The following is a 21,733-nucleotide window of genomic DNA, read 5'->3' as shown; positions in this document are numbered from 1 at the left end:
AATGTAACGATGCGCAGTTGTCAGGCTCGGTGACCAATCATCAATCACGATCAGTAACGATCGTGCGCGGATATCTCGTGGCCAATGGGCTTCTCTCCCTATATGTGCGGGCACTCGTGCAGCAGGCGGAATAGAGACTATAAAGTCGATCTACCCGTATGGAAACACACTCGTGTCCCGCATTCTTTCTATCTCGATATCGAGCAGATCTAATTAGAGAGAGAGAGAGAGAGAGAGAGAAGCGAACGTTGTAACGATGAGCCGCTGGAAAATCATCGAAACGACATCGTACCACGAAATGAATCGTTAATTCTATTGTTCCATCGAGACATCCGGTCGATTGGATTATTTCCAGAGGCACGTGCTGCACTTGCAGCTCCCGCGAGTCGAGAAAATCCAGAGACGACAAATTCAGGCAGGAGATGTGACAACGTTGCATTTTGCGGAAAACCGGTTGATGAGAGTGGCGAGATGCCGTGGAGAGTATGGGAAATGGGGATTTATGGGAGAAAACTTGTTAATTGGGAGTACGGGAGAGATTGGGATGGAAGGCAAAAGTGTATTCGAAGCCGGGGCCTAGTAGCGTCCATTGTGCGTGACGTAGTTTACCTGGCCGCTCGAGCTACGATTCGATCCATTCGCCGCAAAATTGCTACAAAGAAGGTGGAAAAAGAACCCAGGACTAGACTGGGACGGGAGAGATAGGCGATAGGCCGGTTTAGGTTCTTTTAAAGTTTCTTTCTTCCTCTCTCACTCTGTCTTCCTCGTATATTCCACCCCCTCCCCTCTTTCACTGTAATCCCTTCCAGGCAGCCTACCTACCTACCTACCAACCTTCTACCTTCCTTTCCTACCTCTCTAGCCCCCACCGTTTTACCTACCTAGCCTTTCTACAAATCCTATAATGTTCCAACTGTAAAGAGCAAATCCACGATTGGACAAAACACCGCAGTGAAATCTCACGCGAACAAAGATACAGCTCGATGTCGATTTCAAGGCTGACCGAGAATATTCATATCCGAGGAAACAAAACAAGAACAAACAGGATCCTATGGGGTGGTGTCAAAAAACAAGATGGCGTAGCCGGCTTCTATCAGATCGTTCGATGTTCGAATCGTCGAAAATTCACAATACGTATAGCGAACGTTGCGAAGCTTCTGCGAACGGCGTGATGAAAGATTCGTGTGAATTCATGTGCCTCCTTTGTTCGAAAAGAGAGGTACTGCGGGTATAGATCTCGTTCCATTCCTTTCTTTTTCCAAGGGAGCTCACTCTCGCACGGATCGCTATTCGCTATATCGATTAGTGCGCCCAATTTCAAAATGGCGCGGGGGGCACGGCCGAAATCCCGCCTGACTGACCCTGCATCTAGAACGTGCCCCGATTCAGGAATAGCGGCTAACGTCAATTGGCGAAAAACTGTTTACTGAGGCACAAAGAGGGGAGGGACACAAAGAGGAAGAGAAAAAAAGTGAAGGGAGAAACACGCAATGTTAGCGTGTAATCAACGTAGATAGAGATGGTACAGTCATCGGCTCTGAGTGATAAGAGAGAGGCTGGAGACGTTCGCCCTATCGGCACACTGAAATATCACAATGCAACACCAAGCACGTTTCTCTCACGAAAAACTGCACTTTTTCTTTGTCAGATGGTGAGGAATCCTCGACACTGCACATCGCGAATGGCCGGCCACGCATCGAGTACCCCGAATACCGTGACTCGAGGACCGATGAAAGGTAAGATTTTCAATGGTAATGCACTGGCACTTATACTCACCCAGTACGTTGGCCGGCGTGAAAAAAGACGAAAGTTTAAAGGAGCGTCGGAAAATTCGAGCGCGTCCCTTGTGCACACTGAAGCGAAGCAATCGAAGAATCGACGTAACACAATATTAATCCGAGTGGAGGCAGCGAGAGCACGGACGTGCGCGAAGGGATGGGATACGGAAAGAATAAAGGAAAAGAAAAAAAAGCTGGGGAGATTGCAGCGGTAAAAGTGGAATAGGTTACTTTTAGCGGGAGCGCGTTCGCGAACTCATCCAGTTGATACGGTAACGCGCGACCGACTGGCGGTGGCGACTGGCGTTGTACTGTGAGGCGTCTGTCTGTCGGTCTGGCGAGGGCTCTACGGGCTCTACGGCTCACTTCTACAGAGAACCAACACCATCAGATTCTATACACTGGCTAGTCTGCTTGCCGTTGCCTCCTGTACTGATGTTAGCGTTAGTAGCGGCAGTATAGAGTTGAGCCCCGTAGCGCTGTAGCACCGAGACTACCGCCGCTCCATTCTACTGTCCCGCCCTAAAACCAAGCAACCGAGTCGAGCCGAGTCGAGTCGAATCGAGCCGAGCCACTCCGATCCGGAGCCGACCGAATCACTCGAGCAAGCAGAGTCTGCTTTCGTGCATTCGCACCGCAGCGTCATCGGCCTTTCTCCGTTTTAACAGTTTTCTGCTCTCTGTCCGACCGACGCGACTCACCAATGTCCATTTTTCCCCTTTTTCTCTTCGTTCTCAGCAGCATTTTTCGTAAATTGCAGCGAATTACCTTGCCGAATTCAGACGGGTCTCAGGCAAGATAACTAGAAGAAGGAGAGGGGGTGGGGGATGAGGGAGATGAATCGATTGGTCTTCGGACGTATAGAGGGAGAGAGCGAGAGGGAGGGAGACCCTCCTTTGTTCCGCTCGCGTGTTTTGGCTGGTCGGAGCTAGGCTTCCCTTTGTCCCGGGCAACTCGAGCGTGAGTATGATGACGGTAGGACTCTGTTTTCTCTTGCTTTGGAAAAAGACAAAGTCAGACAGAAGAGAGTCAGTTAGCTATCGGCTGCAAAAGGAAGATTAGTTAGAGGTAAATGCTGGAGAAAAAGAGAAATATCTTACTCCTAACTTGTGAGATATACCCGAGAAGCACGCATAGTGTCAAAAACGTTCCTAAAATGTTTCTCAAACGTTCCAACATGTAGAATTGATTCCAGGAATGTTTTTAATGATGCTTCACGTGATAAACACTCTCTTACGTCTAGAATTGAACGTACAAAGCAGTGAGAACTTTGCTAAGTCGACGTTCGCCATAGAAATAAAGATTTAAGGAGGGAGCTGGTGGCCTGGCTAGCGGGAAAAACCGAGCACCGTGTATTTCACTCAGCTAAGAGCTCCTCTCCTGCTTTCTCTGTCGCTCTCTCCTTCATTGGGCCAATCCTGCGCTAGAGGGATGATGCGCTTGCCGCTCTGGGTGTGTCGCTCTACGCTCCTAGCGGCTAGCTCTCCGGGCGTGGAGTCTGCTTGCTCCATAGATCCGGAAGAGGAACCTTCGCGGGACTTTGTCTCAACCTTGCGCAATTAACGGATCGATTCGTTCCAAAGCGACGCTTTATCCGAATCGTTAAAATTCTTATTACCTGTCGACTATTGTCACCACTGACTTTACAATCAATCCAAGGTCGTTCTTCTCTTAAAAATATCTACTGCTTCAAGCTTCTCTCGTTCCCCCTTCCTTCCGCATATTTTTTACCACCAAATATCACCGCGCTCTGAACACATATTCGCTTCTTCATTCCAATCTCCCACGGGCGAATCAGCAGCAAGATAAAACTTGTTTTGCAGCGAATCATATTTCGTGACTAATGTGAAACCGAAGATTCGCTTGAATAATCAGAAGACGCGGAGAAGAGTTAGAAACGGGACGGAATGGAAGGAAGCTCGAGCACGCCAGTCACTGCTTTGGAATTCATGCGGAATCAGCCGATCAACGAGTCGTTGTACGCATCACTGACTTGCGATAATAGTCATTCGCTATCGTATTAAAAAACAAGATCTCTTTCACTGTTTTTGCTTCCGATTATAGATAAATAATCGTTATCGCGATGACGAAAGAGAAAAAAACTTGTGATTCACTTTCTTCAGGGCGAACGCTTTTCCTGCAGCTAATCCCGCACCAAAAGGAAGCGTTAGTTCGAAGAACCGAGTAAACTCACGTGTTTTGTCAACTGAAAAATAACACAAGCGTGTGAAGCTGGAGATGCTAACGCCAATAATTATAGACGCGAATTGGCAAACCCACGTATTGGCCGGGTATTCGGTTACTCTTAACGACAATTGTCGCAATCGTTAAGGCTCGAAATCGATGTACAGGGTGTCGGATCAACTTTTGCAAAAACGATGGATTCGTACAGAGGGAACGATTCTAAGAATAAAATTCCTCTACCATTTTGTAATTCAGCCACTAATTAAAAAGTTATTAAGAATTAAAAATTACATCTTTTGAGACTTCCCACTACGAGAATCATTTGACGACTTTGTCTATTGGCCAGGCATATGACTTAGGCATTCCGGGGACTAATAAGAGGTATTCTTAATAACTTTTAAATTAAAGCCTACGTAGGAAAATGGTAGAAGTATATTATTTTTAAACTCGTTTGCTCCGCATGAATTTATCGGCTTGTCACGACTTGCTCGGACACCTCATAATTTATCACTATACATTTAGCAATTTTCCTCGTTAACGCGCTTATACCGAACGAAAAAATTTCGGTGAAATCCAGCAGAATAGAATCACTAGTTTCATTAACCGCTGAATGTCGAGGTCGTTTAAAGCAATGACGTCATCGACTGTGCCAAGAACAGCTCTGACCTCTTAAGGTCGCAATATGTGCAGCACAGTGAGGAAACATATGGCGAATTCCTTTGAATAAATGCGAGAGGGACGACGATAAGCAAGAATTCTCACCATGCGTGAGAGTATGGCGAACGCGGTATCTGGAAAACGACGAAAGAGCCGATGAAATTTTCCACGTGATCCTTGAAACGCTGCGCCATTGCGCGAGCATCGCCGACTCGAGTTATCAGTCACTTCTCGAGCCAAGGTGGAGCTTCCGTTTCCGTTGCTGCTGGACGGCTCTTCATGATGCAGCGCACGCTTCTTCTTCTTCTTCTCATTACGATTACCACTTTGTTCTTCGACCGTCTTAAGGTTTTCAGCCCACCAACCTACCATGGTCAGACTCGACAGCCCAAAACCAAATTAGAGATTCAATTGGTAATTGAATGAATTGTCGAGTCGGTGCGCTCGTTAATTCGTTAATTGAATTAGATCGTTAAATTTAAGTGGAGATAACGTTAAGGGAGAATTTGAAGAATTCTCACGTTCCGAAGTAGGCGAATTGCTGGGTACCAATGGCTTTGCCAATGATTCGACGTTACAACAACTATCGCCGATCTTTGATCCCGCTAAATCTCCACTTCCGGTATTGCGCGGTGGGACGGCTCAAAGTGGGGACAGATTGAGCGAGCCGAGTGTTTGATGTAACGTTACACATGTGTAATCTCTGAGGTTGTGACTTAACATAAACATTATATTCCGGTTTAGGAGTAACGTTGGGTTACACACTCGCCTTATTCTTCGACCTAAGAAATTGTAACATTTAACTATTCGCTCGGTTATTCAAGTTTATCTCCGGACGAACACAAATTTTCCATTAAAAATTCGATCAACGTATTTTTCAACCTAAGAAGCCACTTTACACTTTCGACATGTACCCATGCATACGATCTGTTCTCGGATTAACACGCAGCATATATATATGCAATCCCCGCTTAAATGCATCCTCCGACGGAACTGCGGCTTGCCGAGTCCGGCACTGGCCAAATAATCATTTTATTCCCATGTTCGCGAAGCAGCCAGGGGTGGAACCCTTTTCGTGGTTGGAAATGTTTTATTACACTATAGGTTGGCGCGTCGCGTGCCTACGGTTTATGAATTATTCAAGGCCACCTGGAACTACGAGTCTACAAATACACGCAACTCTCTCTTTTTAGCAGACTGAGCGTATATCATTGGCGTACAACGAACGCTTCATTGACCATTTGTAAATCCAATCCAGATCCCAGCGTTTTATCAATGGTGTTGACCTTGTCTTCCGGAAGTCGCGCCGACGGACCGTGAACATTCATCCGTCTCGCGTAAAGTATAATAAAGTGTAATTGGAAATTCCATAGGACCGACGTATTCATTAGAGATTTGTGTGTATATATATATATATATATATATATATATATATAATAAACTGTATATATTTGAAATTCGTGGCGCGTCAGAGTCGCCCAGGTATTCTCGGAATGCTATTGTTTATATAGAAACGGTCTGCGAGAGTGTAAGAGCCATGAGTAATTTGGTGAAACTATGGTAGCAGGTTGGTCGCTCGAGCATTCATCGCCGTTGGAGAATTCAATGGAGAAGCCCTTATCAGTGTTTATCGTAACGAGCAGTCTCCAGTTGCCGCAGGCTGTTGTTACGCGCAATGCGATACAGCCTACATGAATTTCCAATAGTTTCGGTCGGGAACGGTGAAAGAGGAGAGGATGTGTCGGGTGTGAACTTGATTTGTCCGAGAGCGAGGAGGCTAATGGTGATAAACACGAGAGTGATTGCGGAGGGACGTGGAGGAAAGCGATTGGGCCTGAAGAATTGATTTTTTTGTTCGCGCTACTCGATGTAGGACACGTGTGATGCCAGAAACGTTCCTGGAACATTGCAACGTGTCAAAATGGTTCCTGGAACGTTCCTGAAACGTGGAAACGCGTTAAATTGGTTAAAAAGAGGTTTTTGATATCAGGAACGTTTTTAACACTGTGTGGCTAATTATTATAAGACAAAATGAAAGCGAAGATGGATTTCCAAAAATCCAAGCCGAGGAACGAAAGTAGATCGAGCGTGAACTTGATTCGGACACGAGGTCGAGGAGGCCAATAGAGATAAATGTGAGAGTGACTATAGGTGCGAGGGGGGAGCGATCCAGTCTGGAAGTAATAAAATTATCTTTGAACAACTCCGTATGGAACAAGCACAGCGCCAAAATCATTCCCGAATATCTTGCAACGTGTCTGCTTGGTTCCTGGAACGTTCCTGGAACATTTCTCACAATAGAACGAATCTACGATGAATTTCGAAAGATCCACGTCTACTGATTAACGTGCGGAGATCGAGCGTGAACTTATTCCAAAGCTGAGGTCGAGGATGCTAATGGAGGTAAATAGGAGGAGTGTGAGAATGGGCCGTAGGGAAGAAGCAAGGTACCTTTCTTTAAAGCAATCTACACTGCTGCTGTGTATAATGATATAACGGGAGAGTCTCTGAAGAGAGTCATTGTCGCTTCGTCAAAGCTCGAGTCGGAGAGCAATTTATTGTGGGTTAAGCCAGAGGATAGGGGACCTCTCCTAAAGGATATGCAGAGAGAGTCCGATCGTTTTCGAATGACGCGAAAGAAACGGGAATAAACCGAAGGTGAGAGTGTACAACGCCCTTAATTCGTGGTAATACGTGGCACCAGGGGGGCTCGCTCGCTTTCTTTCCTATCGATTCTCTCGATGATTCATGGGGCTTTCTCTCCACTCACTACACCTCTCTCCCTCTCATCCCCTTTCTACAACATACACCCGCGCTCTATTCCCAGTAAGCGTGCAAACCTCCCCTCTACAGTCTGTCGCCATAAGCCTCTATACACTCGGAACACCCCATTTCCCTCTCGTCAAGGCCTCTGCTTCACCGTGGACGCAAAAGAATGCAAAACCAGATTCCGATCACAGTTTTTCCAAATTTTCTCAACGAACCTCGTGAATTTTAACAAATCTCGTTGCGATTACGTTGAAATGGTTAAAGCGATTTGCCAATAAGTGGAACACAGAGACGAAGATAGGATGAAGGTGGATCTTTACGAAACCAACTCGCAGCGTCTCCGTTGGTCCTCGCGAAATCTATTTTCGAGAATCTATACTCTCCTAACGGTTAACGCTCGTTCTTTCTTTCGGTCGATTCGAAAATAGCGAGTCTTGCAACTTTTTGGCACTGATCTCTCTCTCTCTCACACACACACACACACACACGTATACGCAAGTCGTTTCCTACACACATTTAGCATTTACAATACAACCCTGAGGTACATCTGGACCGGTCCCGTACATTCAAGGACGGACAATCAACTCTGTGTGCCACCCTCGACCACCGCGTCATTTTTTGCTCTCCCCGCAGAGCAAACGCGTTTTCTCCAACAATATTTTCAAGGACGATCTGGGAAAGCGTAATTAAAGCCTCGTGCACAGGAACTTTTCGTCAATATCGTTAACGTTGTTTCAATAATCGATATAGAAGAATATAATTTAAAAAATAAGAAGGCTAATTAACTTTTCAGCATAAATCAATAAATCAAACTCTCGGCTTATCCGTCTTCTTCTTCAGATTTACAAATCAATCTCGAACATCCGAGTCCGGACAATCAACTCTGCAGCACCCTCGGCCACCGCGTCGCTCTCCCCACCGAGCAATCTCGCTCGCTATAGCACAATGTTTTCAAGGACGGTATTCTTCGAGAGAGTTTCATTGATATCGCGTTAATTGAACAGTGGACAGTGGAATAAATAAAAAAAAAATTGCGATTCTTGCTACTTTTTGCTAGTAATCCCCCCCCCCCCACCCTCTTTATTTTATTATAAACTAAATATTTTATATAAATTAATTACTGATAAAAAAATTTGCCTCTTAAAAGTGATAATTTTCTTTTTTTCCTAGACTTAAAATGTGAAAATACCAAATCCTGTAGGATGAAAATCCGGACAATGAAGTTTGCAGCACCCTAGGTCACCGCATCATTCTCCCAACCGAGCAATCTCGTGTTATTCGCCATAGCGCAATATTTTCAAGGACAGCTTCCTTCGAGGAAATTTCACCGGTCATTAACGTTAATCCAACAGTCGATAAGAAGGTCGATGGGAGGAAGGAGCGCGCGGTTGAACGGCTCGCAGTCAGGAGAGAAACCGACCGAGACTCAATTCGACGAGCAATAATAAAATAACGCTTTCGAGTGGGAAGCTGCAGAGATAAGAGACTCTCGGGGTAAGTATGTGTGTATATGTGTGAGAGAGAGAACTGGCCGGGCATTAGTCATCGATTCTGAAAAGCTGCTCGAAGGAAAACGAGGTGAGAAGAAGAGAGAAAAAATGTCCATTCTGATGCACGACTCGAGGAGACACTCCAAGCAAGAAACAATGGCAAGCCGAATGAATCTTAATTAGCGTTTTTTCTTTAGAGCGTCTCTTCGAAGCAGCAACAAGACTGGAGGAACGAGCCACGTGCTAAAGGAATCCGCATAGGCGTCAACTACTTTTCCAAATATTCCCCAAATTTATGTCCATTATTGACTCGAGGCAGGAAATAACGAAAAGCAAAATGAATCTTAATTAGTGTTTTCTGCTTGATTATCAAAGCAGCAACGAGATTGGAGGAACGAGCCACGTGCTGGAGGAATCCGCATAGGCGTCGCCTCCTTTTCCAAATATTCCCCAAATTTATGTCCATTATTGACTCGAGGCAGGAAATAATGAAAAGCAAAATAAATCTTAATTAACATTGTTTACTTGATTACAGGAAGCCGGGGAAGAAGCCACGTGCTGAAAGAATCCGCATAGTCGTCACCTCCTACCTCCAATCTTCCAAAAATTTCTGTCAATTCTGATACACGACTCGAGAAAATATTCGAGGCAAGAAACAACAAAAAGGAACATAAATCTCAATGAGCATTTTCTGCTTGATTATCAAAGCAACAGTATCGAGACTGGACGAATGAGCCACGTGCTGTAGGAATCCCCATAGGCGTTACCTCCTCCCTCCACTCAAAATAACTCTCGAGTTTCATTTTCAATAAAGATTTTGCAAAGTGCTTTTCCGCGTGACTCACTTCCACTCTTTAGTCTAGCGTGCTGCCTCGTTACGAAAGCGTTACTCAGAGAGAGCCTTGTAGTATTTCCCTCGATATCTTGTTCGATGAACCTTATAGGCAGCTGGCAGAATTTTTTACTTTCATAACTATATATATATATATATATATGTATATAAGCGAGTCTAGCCAATGGGAGCTGACTTGTTTGTGAGATACTTCTTCGTCACGATCTGGCGAATGTTGCAAAAGAGACACACGTAAAGAGAGAGAGAGAGAGAGAGAGAGAGAGAGAGAGAAGTGAACGTTCGTTTGAATCGAAAAAGTAGTGGAGATAGGGCCTGTAGCCTTAACGGACGTATCTTAACGACCGTAGGGTCACGAGGGCCAAGAAACAGTCCATTGAATCTCTCGTATCTCTCCGAAAGAATTATATTCTTTCTCTCTCTCTCTCTCTCTCTTCCATGTTTGTACAAGAAAATTACGTAGGTTTATTCATTTTACCAAAGAAAACGTTTACATCCTAGCTTTTACTCTACGAGTTAACGTTTTTCTCTCTCTCACTCTCTTAGTCCTACTGAAATATAAATAGAGAGAGAGAGAGAGAGAGAGAGAGAACGAGGATCGTGCTTCTGCATTATTTATGTTAAAACCAATCGAAAAGATCGGATAAAAACAAGAGAGATAAGTTTGTCAGGATCGAGATGAGAGATGCGATAAGGGGCAAATCCAAACACTCGATCCTTCCAATCCTTTTGCAAACTCTCGCAGCAACGGTCGATCTTTCCATATTTATGACTGGGTTTGTTATAAATGGAACTTGAAAACGTTTTGAAAAGTAAACGAGGTGAGGTAAGTGCGGGTGGCAGTGAGCGGCCTGGCCTGCACATTAGGCGTGTCTCCCCTATGATTCCAGTAATCAACCGAGCATAGCGAAACCGGAACTCTACTGTGTGTATATGTATAAACTATTTATATACAAAATGTATACAGGGTGTAACAGGAATGGTACCAGACAGAGCTAAATTTTTGTTAAAAATCTTGAATCTCTCGTCTGTGCGACAGATGCCCTTCCCTGCTTGCGCACGTTACTTCGAGTGAACTCGCATTTATACAGGGTGTGTTGTTTGGTTGTTCGAACCAGAGCGTGAAGGTAAAAATTCGATATACGAATAAATGTAAGAGATTAGAATTTTTTGTTCAGATCATTTAGATAGCAATTTTTATTTGGATTGGAAAAAGTAATGTGTGAGAAATTTGTATTCGTGTGGTTAAGAAGATTATTTAAGAGTTACGTACAGTTCGTGGAAAAAATTTGGTGACACACCCTGTATATATACAGGATGTACTTTGGATATGGCTAGGCCCACTTGTATTTGTGTAAAAAATCCAGAATCTCTTAGCAGTGCAATAATACCTTTCCTCGGTGAGTATATACAGTGCTTCAGTTAAACCCACACCTGTGCAGGCTGGAAACGCTAAAAACGCGATAGGAGAGGGGATAAGCATGTCGATAAGCATATCATTGGTTAACTATAGACAGAGAAAGAGAGAGAGAGAGAGAGAAGGAGAAGGAGAAGGAGAAGGAGAGAGAGAGAGAGAGAGAGAGAGAGAGAGTGATTTACTGCCTCTCAGTCTGCTACTCTTGTTGCACCAGCTGTGCGATTAACAAATAAAATCAGTTTATTATTTGTATTTCTATTAAAAGAGAAGGAACAGATAGGAGTGATAGAGAAAGCCAGTGAGTCACTTGTTCGTCCCTCTTTCTCTCTAATCGTCAACCAATGTTATGCTTATCGGGCTGCTTATCCCCTCCAATGGTATTTTTAGCATTTGCAGCTACCGAGACGATTTAAGTGACGGACCCTGTACATGCAATTATCAAAATAAAAAGCAAACGATCGGATGAACGATAAAATCATACAAAATTTTAGAAAGTTCTTGAAACAAGCTACAAGAATATGCGAGAAAAATAGTTGGATCCATTGAAAAAATTCTACGTGACCTTCAAATTACGTTTCAAGGTCGAAGCAAGGGTAGTGTTTTATGTTAAACTCGAAATTGATTAACTTTTGTCTGAAACACTTTTCCTAAAAATGCTTTTCCAAAGAATTATAGAGTTACGTTTATTTTCATCAAGACACTCTGTATATATACAGGGTGTTCTCGGCGTATGACTAGACGGAGTTGTAAATTTGGTAAAAAAATCCAGAATCTCTTGCGGGGCAACAGACTCCCCCTCCCCCCCCCCCCCCCCACTCTTCTTCCAGTCTCGTATAACTCTAGCGCGACTCGTGTTTATCTTTCAACACTTTTCTCCACCGTAGCGCGATTGCTTCAGCTTCGTGAGAGAAGAGACGAGCATTAATGAGATATTTCTCAAGAAAATTCCATTGAAACAGCGTGAACTTTTTCGTTGGCCTTAACCCTCGCTGGTGTTTGAAAATGACGGACAAAAAGTCACGTATAAAAACGCTTGGAGAAATTAGAGCGATAATAAGATGCGTAAGACGTGGCGTCGACAGTGAGATAGCATTAGTTGCGTCAATTAACGTAATTAGGCGCAATTAACGAAGCTCGTCTGTCGAGCTACAAAGTTGCGAGTCGCCGCCCGTTTGGCGTTTACTCGTTCAGTGAGGAAAAACACATCTTGCGCCCACTTATAGTGGCAGAAACGTTCCTGGAACGTTCCAACGTGCCAAATTGATCCCAGGAACGTTCCAGGAACGTTCCTGACACTATGCGTTCCTAACGGATGGATTCGAGAGCGCTCGTTCAGAATGTAAACACTGTCGTCGTGGCGGGGGGAAAGGGGGGGGGCGCTCCCTTATGTTTTTCTTTCGCGTTTCACGAAATCGTCCGTTGAAGGGTTTCTCGAACGAAATCGTCCAAGAATTCCGTATTATGTTCCAAGAGAGCGATAAGAGACAAAAGAGCACGGCGTTTGCCACATTTCTTTCCTTCTCTCTTCCATCCTCGTCAGTGGTTTTGACATTCTAGAAGCGTTCGATACACGCTCGACTGAAGAATGCGCTCGGCTTCGCGAAGATAAACATTACCGAGGCTTATTGCGCTATCGAGTGGATCGGATTCAGCAATTTGTACGTCGTAATCGTACAATGCAAACTGAAACAGTTGTTTAGTCTTTTCCTCTAAAAACAATGACTCATCGATAAGGAGAAGCGTATTATCTACAGTTTCAATGTACGAGTCGAATGGTCGAAAAATATCTCAATGAAATTTGTCTAGCTTGATAGGGAGGGTGGTGGTGGTGGTGAAAGAATGCGAAGACTGAAAGAGGAGAATAAGAGCAGCGGGGTGAACGAATAGCGAACAGCTGCGCCGCAAGACTCGTGAATTTTAAGAAAAAATTTTATTGAGTAATATTTTCGTAAAATTAGACATCAACTGGTCTCGGATTTGCTTTTAGAACGGAATTGAATTACTGAAGTAGAATTGTAAGAGAAATATGAACAAATAACAAATTGCTCTATAACTCTTTGAGATACTTTTTAATTTTCAGAAGTTTTTTAAGAAACAATTTAATTGAGACGTATATTTCGATAGAATTAGATGGCTAGTGTTTATAAATGTGATTCTGGGAAAACGCTGAAGGATCCAAGTGGAACAACGATAAAAGGACGAATAAGTAACAAAAACTATAAAAATTTTATTGGCATATACATATTTTAACAAAATCAGATACTATTCGTGTGCAAATTTACTTGCATGGAAAAACTAGAAGACCGAGAAAGAAGACTGAGAAGTAGCAGGATGGATAAACAGCAAACAGCTGCATCATAAAACTCGTAAATTTTAAGACAATTTTCAAGCAACAATTTGCTACAGAGATACATATTTTAAGAGAATTAGATACTATTTGATTGCAAATTTGCTTGCAGTGAAAGACTGGAGGACCAAGGGAGAAGAATAAGTGCAGCAGGATGAACGAATGGTAAACAGCTGCTTGGTATCATATGTAAATTTCAAGAAACTTTTGGTAAAAAATTTTTATTAAGTTACAGTTTAATCAAGCAACAGATAATAGTTCACTCTTAGCGGTTTTTTGAATTATTCGCCGTGGAGATACCACCGTGCCTCTTGAAAACTTAATTATTGAATAATTATATAAACATACATATATGTCGATTTAGAAATTTGCTTTGCAGAAAAACTGCAATAAAACTATTAAACGTTGAAATCCGAAGGTCCAATCGTGTCCCTTGAGAGACTTTTTTGTTTTAGATGGAAAATACTCTCGATGGTTGGTATACCAACTGGAAAATTCCTGCTGATTCAACCTCTATCGACTCCTCGGCCTTGCTTCTTAACGCGCGTACGGCTTTTTCTTGACTTTTTACATTTTTCCCTTGCTTCGAGGAGGAGGTGGCTTCGCAAAAGTCGATATAATAACTCTAACCATGAAGGGGAATCGGAGAAACGGACAAAGTTTGCAACGCAATGCCAAACGATAATAATAATAATAAATTACAATGAGATAACCGAGAACTAGAGGGAACGTCGCTCTCCCTACTCTGGATTCCCTATAAATCGCTACTTTGTCTCATTGCTTACATTCCTGTAATTTGAAGAAAAAAATCCTCTGGAATAATTCTTTCAACACGTGGCAACACGCATTTTGTAAAATTACAACGACAGCTAGTAATCTGTTTTTTCAATCACCAAACATTTTTTTATGGTACAATGTAAATTCACAAGGACAACTATGGGTTACAAAATTGCCAGACATTGCCCTTGTAATTTTACAGTAATATTTACTACAAATTCTTACATACCTAGTTTCGAACTTAAGGGGATTAAAAAAAATTAGAAATGCTATTGAACACTGCGAACATCCCCGAAATCTCTGTAAACCAGTACATTTGTCTGAACGCTCACGTAGCTGTAACTCGAACCCTCGAGGAGAATCATTCTGTAAGCACGTGGCAGACTTTCGCAGACTATCGTTATACACTGTGTGAGAGGATTAAAAGAAAAAGAAAACGTTGGCAGTCGCGTGAATATCTCGACTAAATCGAATTAAAATTAAAAACGTATTATAATCTGAAGCGTGTGCATCTGTGCGCGTATGTGTATGAGTGAGAAAGAGAAAGAGAGAGAGAGAGAGAGAGAGAGAGAGAGAGGGATGTTGGTAACTGGAATCCCGTTTATCGCTCGTGAAACTGCGGCTAGTGCTGGGAGGATTTCGTAATGTCGAGTGGAGAGACAGGTGGTGGTCGGTTAATGCGAGAGAGGAATAGGCAGAGATGAGTTTATGGTAGAGGTAAGGGAAAACGATGAGGGAGAAGCAGAAGAAAAAGAAGACGAGAGAGAGAGAGAGAGACCAGTATAGTGTAGCTGGCAACACGCGATAATGCAGCATCGCCACTACCACCGTTCCACCACCGTCACCAATAAGAGAAAGGTCCTTGGAAAGAAGACGATGCTGTCAAGAGGCTAGTTCACAGAACCTGTTCTCGCGCCTTAAACGGGTTGCTCTCACGCATTACCTACCCTGCTCGCGTTTCCATTTCATCTAATTGCAGCTCTTGCGCAGCGTAAAGCTCGGAAATACAATTTACCAATATATTTCTTTAATATATCTCGTATAATCGTTACTCTTGTGCAGTCTTAAGCTCAAAACTCGCCTTTGACAATTTTATGAAGTACGCACAGCCTGAAAAATGCTCCAGAATGTCATTTTCAGTCTGCGGACACGTTGGAACGTTTTAGGAACGTTCCTGACACCAAGCGTATTATGTGGGATATAACAAACGCATCATATATCCCGTTCGTACTTCTAATTTATCGAATTTGCGATTGCCGCGCAGAGCGAAGCTCAGAGCAATCTCATAATATATACGTGTAGTGTCAAACATGTTTCTAAAATGTTCCAGCACGTCCGCAGAATCTGTTGGACACGTTGAAACGTTCCTGACGCTACATGTTTTATTAACCACGCGATAAAAAGCGTCACTTACTCGTCTTTCAACCGTAACCAGTTGCAACTTCGTAGTCTAAAACTCAGAAGTAGATTTTGAAAATATAATCATTCGCAGAAGTGTCCTGGACCGCCTACCAACATAACACACGCAGAGAAGCGTTCCTAAAACGTTCTAGAACTTAATCGGTCATGTTGGAACGTTTTAGGAACGTTTTTGGCACTGTGCGCATTATTTGCGTGAAGTAAATACGGTCGAAATATTTCTCGGCTAGGCTACCGTCAGACACGCACAATAAACAATAATTTTTCTGTCAACGATCTTCCAAAGGAATTTAATTACAAATGAAAATATTTACATTGTAATTTTCCAACGTAGCACTAACGCGGTGCGAGTCGAGATTGAAAGGTCACGATACTTAGGGGTTACGCAAGTGGAACAAAGAGACCCATTTGCGCAACGTTTCCAGCCTGTGTTTTTCTGCTTTACTCCAAATCCCGTTAGAGGATTTCACCTCAACCGTTGCCGAGCGTTGAAAAGAAAAGAAACGACAAAGCGTATCGGCCGAGGTCGATAACCACGGTGTTTCGATATCTCGAATCCGAGAAGCCAATGCCTTGGGCGAGGCTAGCGCTGCTTAGCTGGGAGAGCCCAGCCTCTCTTTTCCATTCGACTTAAACTGATTTTTCTCTTCTGTCGACGATAAACTTCTTATTTACACCTGAAAAAATTAATTCAACTATAATAACTTTTTATTTTCTATCAACGATCTTGAGCGAGAAAACCGCCTGTTTAACTCTGTTGATGTAGAAAAAATACGAGTCATAGGGGGGGGGGGGGGGTAGCCAGGAGAGAATCATCACACAAATAGGAACCGGAACCTGTATAGTCCGTGTTCAGAATTTGCTATGTCAGCCCCATCCTATGGCATTGCACACATCTTGCATATAAATAAGACAATAGATTTCGAAACGCTGCTTTTAACATTGATATAATATCACTGGAATGAAAAAATGTAAGGAGATATATAGCGTTTATGAACAACCTGACGAGGCAGCCTCGCTAGAATTGCAATCGGCCTTTCTTCGTTAGGACAGATTTAAAAATTAAACTATTATTCGTCTCTCTATAACATCGACATGTTTATAATCCTCCTTAACCCTGCTGACCTTCAAACTAGTTTGTCCACCGAATAAAACATATTTAAATACGATCAAAAATTTGCGTAAAACTTAACAATGAATATTATGCAGATTGATATTCTCGCATAATATCTAAATGCAATCTTCGAGTCACGATATTTCAGTCGGGATTATGTTAGCATCGGTACACTCCCACTTACCAGAGAAAGAGCTCGATACTCAAAATGCTGAGAAAAAAAAACGATCAATATTCAATATGTCCAGTGTAATATTAAAAATGTCGGAAATTCCATAATAAATCAATTAATGATTAAAAGTATGATGCGTAAATTGTAATAAATTTAATATATTGATATGCGATAGCTGTATTGATTGTCCAGAGCGAATAAGATTTTTAACCTATAATTTTTGGAGTACACTTTGGTGGAAGAATATCGTTGTTGCATTGAAAATCAAAGCAAAGAGTGTGAAGGAATCAAACGTTAAGCAGTAGTAGTATTCTGCTGTATTTTCGCGTTCTCAAATATATTTAAAAAGAAATTGATTGTTCGATAAGCCGGTATAAAGCCCGGCCGGCACACGCTCGGACGTTTTTATCTTTCAGCATTTGCACTCGAAGTAAACACATTTCAAACTGAATTTAACCAACCTGCTTAATGAAATGCGAATAGATTGCATTTAATAAAGCTTACTCACGGATTAGAGTTGAATATTCCTAGGTGATCAGTTGATTTACCGAGTCGAAGCACTTCTTTCAACTTTCATACACACATATAGTACAACACTTCACTTTTCTGAATCTTCTGCAATCTGTTCTCAGTGGGTTCCAGGTACTGGTGACTGTATATTTTAGTGGTAGCGAATAATGTTGTTTGGATAGATTCGTGGGTTTGGTAGAGCTTGGAGGCATGGAAGCTTGGTCTAGTCTTGGTTTGGTCGTTTGGTGTCTGCCGGCTTGGTCTGGTCGTGAATCGTCACCAATCGACTGTGCGCACGGCGGAGTGCGGCGGAGTCTGAACTCTGAAGCGACGCCGTAAGGCGGCGTGGCATTAGCATGATTCCAAAACCATCCACACCCTCTCACTTCCCTTTCCTATTCCCAGTTCCCTACCGTTAGTATAATAGATTTTGACCTTTATTGAGGGAGCACGGAAGGCTGTAAAATAATGTACAATATACTCGTAACTTCATTATCCTTAAAGTTCAGGAAAGCTACATTTCTTGCATGTTTGAATAAAATAATTTAATTCAAGATTATTATATGATAAAGAAACAAATCTCATTTGGAGCCACTGGTCCGAATCCTCTGGAAAATTGGAAAACCAGCTTGCGGAAAAGTGGAATTATACAATCGTATAGTAGTGGAATGCTGTATCACAAGCAAACAGGAAACCTAAAATAATAAACTTTAAATTATATGTAACTAATATTCAGGAAAATGCCGGCAACTCCTAAGCTCCAATCCTAATTATAAGATCCAGAAATAGGAAAATTACGTGTGTTAATACTAATTTAAAATAAGTTAGTAATAATTTAAATTTACATTTTTAAGTGTTTACTCTACATATGGCATTCTTACATTGTACGGCAGTTTAGCACCATCTGCCAGTTGCTGGCCCTATCAATTCTTCTTACAACAGCAATATGCAGATTTTACTAAAATATTCTTATTACTGTTAAGCACGTAATAAAAGTTCGAGTGCGAAAGAAAAATATAGCAGTTTGTCTTCATTCCTAATTTTATTATACATTTTTATTTACTACTACTCATATGACAATCATACCATAAAAAGTAAATCCATATTTTTTTTACCACTACCAAAATACAAAAATCCGTAATGAGGTGTGTTTATTTTATGGTAAAAGGTCATTCCTGGCCAGTAGAGATTTTGCAAAATAACGAGTTGTCCAGCCAATCCAGCACCTTGTAATAATTGTAAGTTCCAGCATTTACGAGGAACGTCCCAATCAAGACTATCCAGAAAATCTGTTGCGTAATTGTAATCCTCCATGAGTAATAAATTAGTAATCCATTTCTTCTGAGGAGGGCGAGCGTGTAAATAAAACTTCAATTGAGCAGCATTTGCCCTATTTAATCCTTCAAAAGCAGAATTTTCAATGACATCACCGTTTAGGCATTTGAACCAGCCGCCACGTGGAATTACCGCAGCGTCCTCATTAATCAATTGAACAGTCGACGCCAGCCGGTCTTCCTCTTTCAGTCCTTTTGCTAAAGCTTCCTCCTAATGACCACACAATGCAATAGTTTTTAACCTTCTCTTTCTTCATAAATAAAAATATATTTCTATGTTTATCATATTACACATGAGCCTCTATTTTTCACTATTTACTTTGTATAACTGATCATTATCCTCGTTTGGAGCAAATGGTGGATTCGCCTCGTAAACGTTTGTCACAATGGAAGGATCACCTTCAAATTGATTGATTGCTAGTGGTGTTAAAAATCGTGCGCATTTTGTACTGTCTGGTAATAGCAGCCAATTCATTCCATCGATGCTGTTAACAGAAAGGAAAATATAGAAATAATTTCAATTGCACCCTTAACATACTGATGAAAGATTGTGGGAATTCAAAACCTCTACTTTGATTCCCTTGGTCTTACGAAAATAGAGTAGGATCATAGTGGGGATTCCAAATTCCTACAATTTCTCACCAAAAAGTCTCAATGTTCTTTAAACAAGAACAACTCACCTATAATAAAACTTCTTCCCATTCATACAATCTCTCTCAAATCCGTATGCTACGTGATAATCATTATGAATACCATTGATTTTCCCCCAATAATAGCATTTTTTAAAATGGTTCTCTTGTTGCAAGATTAATAAAGAATTTTGCAAAACTTGCGAATTTTCGACTCCTACGCAAATACCAGCATAACCTAAAATATCTAAGCTTTCTATTAATTTACCGCAATCCATTTGGAGTGCAAAGAAACACGAGAAACTAAAAAAAGTGTTTTTGATATGCAAGTTTATCTGGATTGGTCTAAATCTTTCTAAAGCCTTTGTATCGTAAGCCGTACCACCGTGCCCTTGGTACGTTTGAAACATTTGAACCGTGGTACGAACTACGAAGTGGAAGTAGTTCCGTTGCGCATTAACGAGCTACTCATTGATAATAAAAAGGTTAGGCTGATTTAGCATTTGTTTTATGTCTTCTAGGGTTTATCATTGCACGTGGTCCTTATTGTGGTATATATTTGTGGTTCTGGTTATTGTTATGGTGCAGCAAATAACCAATCATATGATCAAGACAGATCTGCATTCATAGTGGCGTCTTGATGTCATATATTTTGCATCTGCAATAATCTGCATCTACCTTTACCTGCTCCTACAAGATTCCTCTTATGTCCTAGCGTCCTGGCTAGTTTGTCACTTGATTGATTACGATTACTTCTACTCCGAGTCTTCTCTTTGACGTATACACTACACAGTGGGAAATTTGAATCGAGTGTGGTTCAGCTAGCTTCACTCTGTACTTTCACATAGAAAATAATACAACTACATTACTACAGCTGAACCACACACGATTCAATTTCCCACTGTGTACTACTTGTCAAATCGAAGAAAGAGACACAAAGTGAAAACGAAAAAACAATGTCATCCGATGAAGAAAATGATTGTATGACAGATCTTGAAACAATACGAGACAACATTTTGAACATGCCGCGGAACGAGCGAATGCAAGTGAGCGCATGGGACGATGATAACGAAGGAATAGAGGAAAATCGTAATCCGAAAGGTTAGGATTACCAAAACATAAGAATTTCTTATCTGGATACATTTTTGAATTAGCCTATAAATATTTTATTCACAGAACCAGATAAAAAGGCGATTCTTGATGCTGCTGAGAAAGGCGACTTACAAAAAATCAAATTATTATTGATAAAAGATAAATCATTACTGTATGCTACTGACCAGGATGGATATACACCTCTTCACAGGGCTTGTTATGGGAACCATCCAGAAGTTATCAAGGTTAAATAATTAATTTTCTTATTTTATACAGTTATCAACTTATTTGTCTTCTAAATTGAAATGAAATGCTTTATTCCAGTGGTTGATAGATCAGGGAGCAGATATTAGTGCTAAAACCAACGATGGATGGCAACCACTGCATTCGGCCTGCTACTGGAATAACATAGAATGCATCTCACTTTTACTTTCGTATGGTGCTGATATTAATGCTACAAGTAAAGGGGATCAAACTCCATTACATTTAGTTTCAGCAAACTCACATAACTCTCCTGCCTTACAGTTATTATTAATGCATCCAGAGATCAATGCAAACTTGAAAAATGCCAGTGGCGATACAGCATTTGACATTGCAAAAAGAACTGGAAAGTATTATCCAATGTTTGAAATAGTAGAGCCTTGTTTAAATGAGATCTAAATATTACTTTTAGGTTCTAAGCTGACAAAGACAGAATATCATTTTATAAAAATTTTTATCAATATATTCATTGTATATATACATCATTTTTTAATACAGAAGAAATTTATGAAAAACAGTATTATAAACGCAATCTCAGAGATTACTTATTCAATGAGGCATAAATTTTAATAGGCTATATAATTGAGTATCTTATGAGATATAATATAGAAATAATGTAAATATAAAAATATCAGTATTGTTTAAAGAGTATTATATGTTAAGCAAAACATGATAAAATAATACTTCGGTATTTTATCGCTTTAATGGACTTGATGATCAGAAGAAATTCAAAATGTTAAATTTTCTTAAATGAGCTGTAAGATACAGCCAATATTTTTCATTAAAAATATTTTAAAGATCACACTTTAGCTTCCTTTAATCAAAAAGGTTACTTTGCAAAAATGCAGAATAATGATAAATATTTAATATATGACATCTTTATGGAAGACAATGAATAAATCCTAGCTCACTATTTATTTAGATCCAACTTTG

The 21,733-nt window shown here is 41.2% G+C and overlaps 3 protein-coding genes across 4 annotated transcripts in view; 1 reads left to right on the top strand and 2 right to left on the bottom strand.

Annotated features, from left to right (window-relative positions):
- The window catches only part of LOC136782533 (A-kinase anchor protein 200-like), a 32,045-nt gene extending 14,294 nt beyond the window's left edge, over nt 1-17,751 (bottom strand). Inside the window, exon 1 of one of the 2 annotated variants that reach the window (XM_066742022.1) lies at nt 17,483-17,751. The gene's annotated coding sequence lies outside the window, so the exon portion shown is untranslated. Of the gene's footprint in view, nt 1-1,776; nt 2,263-17,482 lie in introns of those variants that run through there. The other variant, XM_066742021.1, reaches the window with a different exon arrangement.
- Nucleotides 17,752-18,564: 813 nt separating this feature from the next.
- On the bottom strand, nt 18,565-20,100 carry LOC136782565 (radial spoke head protein 9 homolog). Its single transcript, XM_066742075.1, has 3 exons — nt 19,499-20,100; nt 19,138-19,303; nt 18,565-19,029 (listed from the first exon to the last, which is right to left on the bottom strand). Exons 1-3 carry the CDS (start codon nt 19,855-19,857, stop codon nt 18,565-18,567), a joined length of 990 nt encoding a protein of 329 aa, XP_066598172.1. The 5' UTR covers nt 19,858-20,100.
- Nucleotides 20,101-20,275: 175 nt separating this feature from the next.
- Nucleotides 20,276-21,199, top strand: LOC136782567 (ankyrin repeat domain-containing protein 49-like). Its single transcript, XM_066742079.1, has 3 exons — nt 20,276-20,548; nt 20,624-20,784; nt 20,864-21,199. The coding sequence occupies exons 1-3, from the start codon at nt 20,404-20,406 to the stop codon at nt 21,197-21,199; spliced, it is 642 nt and encodes a 213-aa protein (XP_066598176.1). The 5' UTR covers nt 20,276-20,403.
- The last annotated feature ends 534 nt before the right edge of the window (nt 21,200-21,733 follow it).

The sequence above is a fragment of the Prorops nasuta genome, unplaced genomic scaffold, assembly GCF_024137725.1.
Source record: "Prorops nasuta isolate Cenicafe-Biocafe unplaced genomic scaffold, Cenicafe_Pnas_1.2 PNAS00027, whole genome shotgun sequence".
NCBI classification, from domain to species: domain Eukaryota; kingdom Metazoa; phylum Arthropoda; class Insecta; order Hymenoptera; family Bethylidae; genus Prorops; species Prorops nasuta.
Note: the sequence above shows the minus strand (reverse complement) of the source record. Positions and strands in the feature narration are given on the sequence as shown.